At 42.7% G+C, this 8,959-nt stretch overlaps 1 protein-coding gene across 3 annotated transcripts; it reads left to right on the forward strand.

The window, feature by feature from the left end:
- The first annotated feature begins 3,940 nt into the window (after window positions 1-3,940).
- LOC148020253 (uncharacterized) lies at window positions 3,941-7,808 on the forward strand. Of its 3 annotated transcripts, none has more exons than XM_087700585.1 (5): window positions 3,941-4,077; window positions 4,190-5,183; window positions 5,345-5,592; window positions 6,428-6,621; window positions 6,732-7,806. In XM_087700585.1, the coding sequence occupies exons 2-5, from the start codon at window positions 4,937-4,939 to the stop codon at window positions 7,309-7,311; spliced, it is 1,269 nt and encodes a 422-aa protein (XP_087556711.1). In that variant the 5' UTR covers window positions 3,941-4,077; window positions 4,190-4,936; the 3' UTR covers window positions 7,312-7,806. The 3 variants fall into 3 exon arrangements, with proteins under 3 accessions (XP_087556711.1, XP_087556712.1, XP_087556713.1); XM_087700586.1 differs by having other exon boundaries at window positions 3,952-4,077; window positions 4,215-5,183; XM_087700587.1 differs by lacking the exon at window positions 3,941-4,077 and having other exon boundaries at window positions 4,923-5,183; window positions 6,732-7,808.
- Window positions 7,809-8,959: the final 1,151 nt, after the last annotated feature.

Consider the following 8,959-nt stretch of genomic DNA (forward strand, 5'->3'; position numbering starts at 1 on the left):
CAATTCAGGCATGTCTGCATCCAACATAAACATTATGCCCTTCTTCTTTCCTTTTGCTATTAAGCGACCTTTATTTTTCATATCCTCAACAAAGCATCCATGAGAATTAAATCTGACCTGCAAGCCCTGCTCAACCATTTGACCAACAGAAACTAGGTTCTTGGTGATATTCGGGACATGAAATACATCCGATAGGTATTTCTTTTTCCCATCCTGCATAGACAAAGGAATTTTTCCAATCTGCACAATAGGATGCGCAGTATCATCACCAGTCTCCACAAATCCTGGTTTTTCCATTTTCCTTGCATCCTGCATCCATTCTGCATGACCTGTCATGTGGTTTGATGCACCTGAGTCAACATACCACACATCGTTGCTTTCTTCTGCACTTGTCACAGAATTGGTCATGTGCTCCACCATAAACAAATGCTCATTTCTGTCATCACCCTGTCTACTAGAAGATGCATAATTCCCTTGTTGCAATTTTCCATTCATGATGTCATTCTGCTTTTTATAGCAGTCTTTAGCCATATGATCCATTTTACCACAGTAGTAGCATTCAACATTGCTGTTTGCATTTTGGCCTCTTTGCCATCCACCACGACCTCTTTGGCTCCCCCTGCCTCTAGAGTTACCACGTCCTCCTCCATAGGATTGGTTTTCTTGAGTTTGCTGCATATTCTGATTTCTACCACGGCCTCCAGATCGGCCTCCTCTACCTTTGCCTCTACCTCTTCCAGCATTTGAGTAGAAGACAGCTTCTTTTGAAGTTCCTCCTGAAGAAGATGCACCACCATTTCTCTGTTCCTCAAAAATTAGAAGAGCAATCAACTCCTCAAAATCAGGAAATCTTTCACGGACGTAAATGGATGTTCGGAACTGTGCATAATCATTTCCTAGACCATTCAAGGTCACAGAAACTAAATCATCATCTTCCACTGGCAACCCAATGGAAGCAAGTGCATCTGCAATCTTCTTCACCTTCATGTGGTAGTCATTGATGCTCATACTTTCTCTTTGCACATTGTGCAACTCTTGCTTGAGCTGCATTTTCCTGGCTTGCGTATTTGTCCTATACATTTTTGACAAAGTATCCCATGCCTCCTTTGGCGTACTTGCATCTTGAATATGCACAATCATAGAGTTTGAAATATTGATAGACAGCCAGTACATAACTTTCCTCGCTCTCTCATGCCATCCTTTAAATGCCTGCATTGCTGTTGATTGGGAACATCAGGAAGAACTGGTTCTTCTTCATTTCCTGCAACGAATTCCCAATATCCTTTTCCCATAAGGAAATTCGTCATTCTGAATTTCCATGCTTGGAATGTCAAGCTTTTCAGTGACAATCTGTGAAAGAGAATTAGACGCCATTACAGAACACTGCAAAAAATTCTGTCACTGCAAAGAACACAGCTTCAGCCTCACAAGGGCAAATCTGCAAAACTGACGAAAGTGGTATTTGACCACACAGTCACTTCTTAGTGACGATTTTGCATCAACAGGCAACAAGGATGATTCTGTAACTCCCAATGTCTCTGTGCATGGGCATACGATGCAATTTCTATAGTAACTTTTCACCGACCTGTAGAACAGTGGTCGCACAGCATAAAACAGGGCCTTTTCCTGAGTGCGTGCAGAAAACTTCCGCCTCCAAAACAGGCCTCGAAATGGCCTCAAATAAAAAAAACAGAGCAACCAAGGGCTAAAGCCCACTCCCGCAGCATATACTGCTCTCTTGCTTCACCCGAAGGACGTCTCAATCTGAGACAATGCACTCTTGCACTTTCCGGCTGTGCTACCTACAGAGACTTGCTCCCAAAACAGAAAAATAAAAGCAACACTGGTCCTCTTACCAGAACACCGCGAACTTGGTTTGCTTTCTTGAGCTCCTTACCACGAGCAAGGCTCTGATACCATGTCAAGATTGTGGGAGAGAAGGAAGGAGTCTCACTTGTAGCTTTCTTGCTTGCACAATGGGGGAATACACACAAAGGTGGAGGCTGAAAACAATTTTCCTCTTCTTAGTTGTGTAAGCCAAAAAGAACTCAAGTACATAGAAATAGAAGAACCCTATATATGGGTCTCAAACCAAACTCAACTAACTAAGGTGGCATACTAACTGAGCCACGAACTAGAGTAGATAAGGATAGCTGTCATCTAGCTATTATTCATGGGCAGTGTACCAACCGCATCTACAACTGACAAGTCGGTGACATAAATGCACAACGGTCACCCTGGCATATCACGAGTGGAGCTCGATATCTCAACATCCAATACTTGTGCAATGAGCTGAATTTAACTCCTTTGGGATTCCTAAATCAACGTGCCAATTGTCATGCACCCACCCAACGATACCCTTGTCCATTTCATTGAGGAACCAATAGAGAACGATGAATACACAAATCCTTTTGTTTGTTATGGTGATGAAGCTCATTTGATCCCTCTTTGATCCTCCTAAACTATGTCCTCTACCCATTATAATGTTAGGACAAGGCCTTGGGAAAGGTATGCCTACAAATAGAGACCCCATTATGTGTTGGAGTTGTGGGTAGCCATGACAAGTTTCTTTCAAGTGTCCATAGAAACAAGAGTAGTATAAGGAAAGTGATGTTGCTTAGCGCTGCTCTAAATGTAAAATCACACACATACATTTGTACTATACACAACATAAGGTAAGTAATAGCAACTAGTTCAATAGTTAGCTAGCTACAATTGACAAGGTCAATGAACATGTAAAGGTAACTCAAGGTGAGTTGTAGATGGAGCAATCCAATGAGATCTTGAGCATTGCAAGCCTATCCCATACACCTCTTCAAGAGAAGCCATGACAACCTAACAAAATCACAACCGAAACCCCAAAGGACCCATAACCCATAGAACAAGAGTCTTATCATGTTCTTGACACAAATAGGTTGAAGTATATCTACGAGACCATTGAACCTACCATCATTGTAATTCTTCTCTCACTTAGGGATGGCTTATGAAAATGCTACCAATAAGAATGAAGAATCTTTTTGTCCCATAGCCCTCTATGAGATTCTACAAACTCATAGCTCTTCGAAGAAACCAAAATGCAATCCGTGATACCCATAAAATCCTCTACAATACAAATGCAATTAGATAGATGGAAGAACCTCCTCATTTTGTGCTGGAGTTGGTCTCCTATCTTTTTATTAGCTCTAAGACCTACTCTTGATGAAGCATCAAATGGTGTAGTTTTATAAAATTTTTTATTGCACTTTCTGATACAAAAAAAAAGGATATCCCACTTCCTTTAGGGAGGCTCTTGTGATACCATCACCTTCTTTAATTTCATCTTGATGGTTGTACCATTCAAGCCTAGTCATAAGGCATTCACATTGCAAATATTTAGTTCTATGTTTCCTTAAACTTTTACTCATATCTCGCTACCTTTAGGAATGTTCTTGTGACAACATGATCTTCTTAAATTTCATCTTAAGCAAGAATGTTCTTGTGACAACATGATCTTCTTAAATTTCATCTTAAGCAAAGGTTGTGCCAATGTTGCACTTGCAAAACTTTGGAGAGGTTTTGAAAGTAAAGCGAATATTTGTGGTAGGGTGCATGTTCTTTCTGTTGCCTTTTTAGTTGCTTGAATTATGACTGTGAAATGCTTGTGGAGGCTAGCGAGTACTTGCACATGGCACAACCCCAACATTATTTGAAACCCTAGCAACAAGTACCTGCACATGGCACAACCCCTTACTATCGTGCGAAGCAGCCAAGCCTTGAGATGATGGTCATTTTGGTAACTTGTACCTAAAACCTTTTCAAAGTGCGTGCACGCACTCTCACTGCAAAAGAGAGAGTGAGAGGGACAAAGCGCGTGTGACTGTGGCTGACCAGAAAAAGGAGGAGGATCATCGACGATGATGAGATGGATGGGAAAAGAGGGAGGTAGGGGTAGTATCGGCACCGTCAAAATAAGAAACAAACAAATTCCAACCACAACGCAGGTCCACATACTTCGTCTTCATCATCTTCAAAGTTCACACGCAGCGTTATACCCTGGCAGAAGATACCTTGCCCTGGCCTCGCTCCTCTGTGCGCCAGGTAGGTTTTCCTGCTCCCATCGTCATGCTTTTCATTAATGGCCAGCCTCTTCTGTTCTGTTTTTCAAGTAGACAATGTGTAACAGTAAAAAGTTACCCTGTCAAATGGCAAGGTTTTCCTCTTTTTTATCAGAACAGCTGGAACTGGCTCTCGGTTGAACTTTCAAGCGGAAGTCTTTCCGAAGAATTGAGCCGATCTGGAAGAGAGCCGTTGGAAGAAAAGAGAGACGTGAAGGTCCACATACAGTGTGGCTAGGGTTTGAGGCTAGGCTGGGGAGTTGCTTCTCAGAAGAGAGTAAATGAATGCACGCAGCGTCTCTTAAATGGACCAAGGAATAAGGGACACGCGTGGCGTAAGAATGGCACAGCTTCTACAGTAAGCGAGCTAGGGAAATGGAGGAGCATTTAGGGGAACAGAGGCCCCAAGGTAGCGATGATTGATGATGGCATCATCAGTGGCCATAAGCTATCTCGTTTAAGACACTGGATATTGATGATGAAAACCTCATCAATGGCCATGGTTCATTTGCCTTTGTCAGTTCTAGCAGCAGAGTAGAAACAGGTTTCTTGGATCAGCGACGGCTGGTTCCAGGGTTGAGCTTTTTTATTAGCTTTGTGTCTGTTTCGTGTAGCCGATGGAAATGGACGAAAAGGTACAGGTCCTCTCTTATTGATGTCAGGCAGGCCGTGTGATCGAAAGTGTAAAATGACAGTGATTGCTCAACCATAATATACTCTTTTGAGCGGCATAGAAAGTCGGTTTTCTGATCGTGCAGACATTTCTGACGAAGTCTAATCCGTGGCATCCGCATTTTACTTAAACCGAGCCGAGGAGTGGTGTGCAAATCTTGATCTTGGATATGGAAGGGCGGGCGGAGACGAGCAACTCCTCTCGCAGGAGCCTTCACTGGGCACCTCTTCGTTCCTGGAACATCTTCACAAACAGATCTCGATCTCGGGTGCCTCCCGATCTGCCTCCGCCCCGCATCTCACATTCCCGCTCCCTCAGAAGCTCCCGCGCGGACGAAAGGCCTGCCAGAGGTTCGACGCACTCTCGCAGAAAGGGAGCGGAGGCCAGACGCTTGGCGCGCAGAGAAGCCAGAGATGGTTAGTATTTTACGGAGACATATATTTTAGCATACCTTAGGTGTTTTCGAGTACTCTGTTCCTTACTGCATGGATAAGGGATAAGGACGATTTGCATTTCGACTTAAGTACCTTGCATTTCAAATAGATTCTCTGATTATGTCTGTTTTCTTTCTTGTTAGGCGGAAGATCTCTCGCCAGCAATGGTGCATCTGCTCTGGGGCAAGAGACGCTTTTGCCTTCTGCTGCTCCAAGAAGACGTCTCCCGGAGAATCTGTCTTCTGCTCGTAGCAGGTCCGGTTCTACCATCGATTATAACCAGCATCATCATCACCATCACCACCACCACCACCATCACCATCATCATGACCACCAGCATTACCATTATCACCACCACCACCAAGCTCCCCGGTTGTCCGATGTGGATCAGGTATTCCTTTCTTGTTGTTGATGCGCCTGACGTAGGATCCTCTAACCTTGTATTTGACATCCCTTTCTAAGCCCTCGGTTAGAAGAAGCTCAAACATTACCTGAACATACTCAACAGTACGGTACACGTGTTTCTTTCCGTGATACATGTGACGGCATCCCTTTCGAAGCCCTTGGTTATTAGAAGAAGCTCAAAGATTACCTGAACATCTCAACAGTACTACACGTGTTTCTTTTGGTCAGTCATTCACGTGCTTTCTGTTCCAGTTTCCTTTTTTGAGCCCCTGATTAAAAGAAGCTCAAGCATCGCCTGAGCCTCAATCGATTGAAGTATAGCCTGTAGTGTTGATTAGATTATCTACCAGGAAATGGTGATGGACCAGCCATCATACTCTACTTAGAAGTTTAGGATCTGCCAATGAAGCTGGCGGCTACGTATGGAAACATTTCATCCACCGAGAAGATTCATTTTTGTCGGGATTGGCATCTGTATAAATCCGTGTTTTGATTTAAAAGCATTATTAGCGTCTCAAGATTCAATTTAGTTGGGATAGGATTAGCGTCTCAAGATTCATTTTAGTTGGGATAGGAATCTGTGCAATCTCTGTTTTCAAGTCTCGGAAGAAGTAGCTATGGTCCTCGTTCATGCAATTGCCGTTTGTGATTTTACTTGTTAATAAGCTTGTTCATCCATTAGGATTGAACTTGCCAAAAGACCTGTTTTGTTTTGTTTTTTCTCTTTGTGCGTGGAATTGGAATATAACGAGGCTTTGGTGCATATTAAGGCAATTCATATCTAACTTGGTACGCGGATGTGCGGCTTATTTTCTGGTCAGGATCATGGGACGTCTGTGGGCAGCTCCAGGCCGGCCGAGTCTTTGACAATTTCGAGGCCTACGAATCAGCGAAGGACATCGGGTAGTCGAACATCAAACAACCTATTTGGAATGGCTAATTCACGTGAAGCGGCAATGGAAGCTCGAGATCGGCTGGATGAGAGGCTTCGAAGTGCAGCTCTTTTGGGGCATAGGTCTGAGCTACCTTGTTCAGTATTTTGTGGCCTGCTTGCATATCTGATCTTTCTTTTCAGGTGGTTTCTGCAGTCGTTTTCTAACCGTTTCCTGTGGCTTGCTTTTGTAGGCATAGCAATGCCAGTCTATCAGGGAGTTTTCTGGATGAATTCACCCTTCTGTTTGATGATGAGTATGATGATTCATGGAGCGATGAGGATATTTGGGAGCTTGGTTTACAAGAGTGGTTGGCCGCTTGGGGCCTTGAGGAGAGATGGAACTCGGATTTCTTGGCTTCAAATGAGCCTGCAATGGTGCCTACAGGCTTGAGCAGAGCTGCAATAAAGCGCCTGCACAAAGAGGTTTTTATACCCAAAGGACTGATGAGAGATAAAGTTGGGGACTCTGATAGAGACTGTCCAGGACAGGAGGACTGTTCAGTCTGTTTAGAGCATTTTCTACCAGGTCAGCTACTAATTTCTCTTCCTTGCAAGCATAGATTTCACCCCGATTGTCTCACTCCTTGGCTGGAGAGCCATAGGCAGTGTCCTTATTGTAGAGCAAAGGTTATCTGTAACGATACATGCAATAGTGGTAGTTCTAGTGGCATTGCCAATGGAATCAGAAGTTCTGTTTCTTTGGATGAGGATGATTTGATGGCTTGGATGGCAGCTGTCGACGCTGGGTTTTCAAGGCTTAATATCAGGTGAAAGCGGTTTTGCATCACTGTTTTGACTAGCAAGGCTTTGCTAGTCTGCATCAATTACATTGAATGCTGTCATCGTGATTTTCCAGGGCTTTTTTCCTCTGTTTTGGTTGTATACATTACTTCCTTCCCGTTACAAGTTACCAACCTGCAAATAAACGAGTTCGTGAGTTCATATAGAAGTTTGATGATATGAGAGTCTTAGCTTTTTCTGTGGTTTCATTTGTGGTTGGCTCCAAATCTCGGGTTTTTGTGACAGACTTGACTATTTGCACAAAATAATCATACGTCCTCTTCCTCTAATTCTTCCTCTCCGAAAAAACAGACATTGATTGAAGACACAAATCTCTTAGTAGTAGCTCTGGTATTAGTAATCAACTTGTTTCTGTATGTAGGGAGGCTTTTTGGAGGAAACCAATTTGCTTGGCTGATTTTAGTGGTTGGTTTATTTGTGCCTGCACCCAATCTCCTCGTGGCTTTTGAAAGGTGCTAGCTGTTGGGAGGTTGCATTATGATGTATATATGTATATGAAGTATAGTTGATTTCGAGTCCATATACTAACATCGTGTGTCTATTTACTGCTTGTCTATGGTCGCATCGGTGAATATATTTGATTGCGAGCTCATTATTGATGTTGTATATTGATTCACTGCTTTCCTCTGGGCACATCAGGAAGGAAAGGTTAATTAATTGAAATAATGAAAATTAGTTTTTTGCCAAATATGTTCAGTTTGGCGAGCTACACGAGTGCCATACAAAATAGAGATGATACTTTCTCCAAAATTAATGAATAATCACCGGGGATGTGCCTTCAGTTATGATTGACCTGAGGTATAATTGCAAGAAGGTATAGATGCAGACGGATTTCCAGTTACGTTTCATAATCCTCTTCTTTGCTGCAACTACACTAAACAGATTAGAGAATCTTGCAATGGACATTCTAGTATTACGGCTTAAAATCGAGTGAGAAATAGATACGTTTCAGAAGCATGCGAGAAGTACTTGGATGGATGCCTTTGACGAGCTCAAATTGAGTTACATCTGGTATTTTAGAAAGGATGGGATGCCCCAGGCTAGGTAGACCCTTGCAAACTAGTTTCATTGGACTTAGATGATGATGTATAATCAGAACGGATCTCTACATCCAAGAAGATGCATGAATAAAAAAAACCTAGTGCACGTAATTTTGTGGTCTCACCCCCTAGAAGTATGCATTGGATTAAAAGCACTTACTGTTTGATGAAGCTCTGGAGTTTTGCGGACTTTCCCTGCACTTGGTTCTCTTGGTGACTAATGTCTTGCAACATATAAAACAAACAAGAAAGTCACTTGCCCAATAAATACACGATAATGAGTTTAACATTACAGTAATTTTACATAACAATCACATTGCACCGAGTACAATAGCAAGTCTATTGTTTCATAATGATGGAAAAAGGCTGCTGCCCTTTGCTCTACATTGGTGTGTTTTGTTCAATATTGCAAGGACAAATTATCTTAGTTATTAAACATAGATCTTAATGTTTTGCCAAGATTGAATTTTTGAAGGTGGTTGTAACTTGTTGGTAGAGTCGAGGGCCTAGGTTGGCTGGTGAGAGTCGTTGCTCTTCTTATAGCTTCTTAGAGTAGGCAAGGGTGAAGGTTGGTTACC

The sequence above is a fragment of the Lygodium microphyllum genome, chromosome 19 (genome assembly GCF_053477565.2).
Source record: "Lygodium microphyllum isolate KBCC chromosome 19, Lygodium_microphyllum_v1.1.10, whole genome shotgun sequence".
Lineage (NCBI taxonomy): Eukaryota > Viridiplantae > Streptophyta > Polypodiopsida > Schizaeales > Lygodiaceae > Lygodium > Lygodium microphyllum.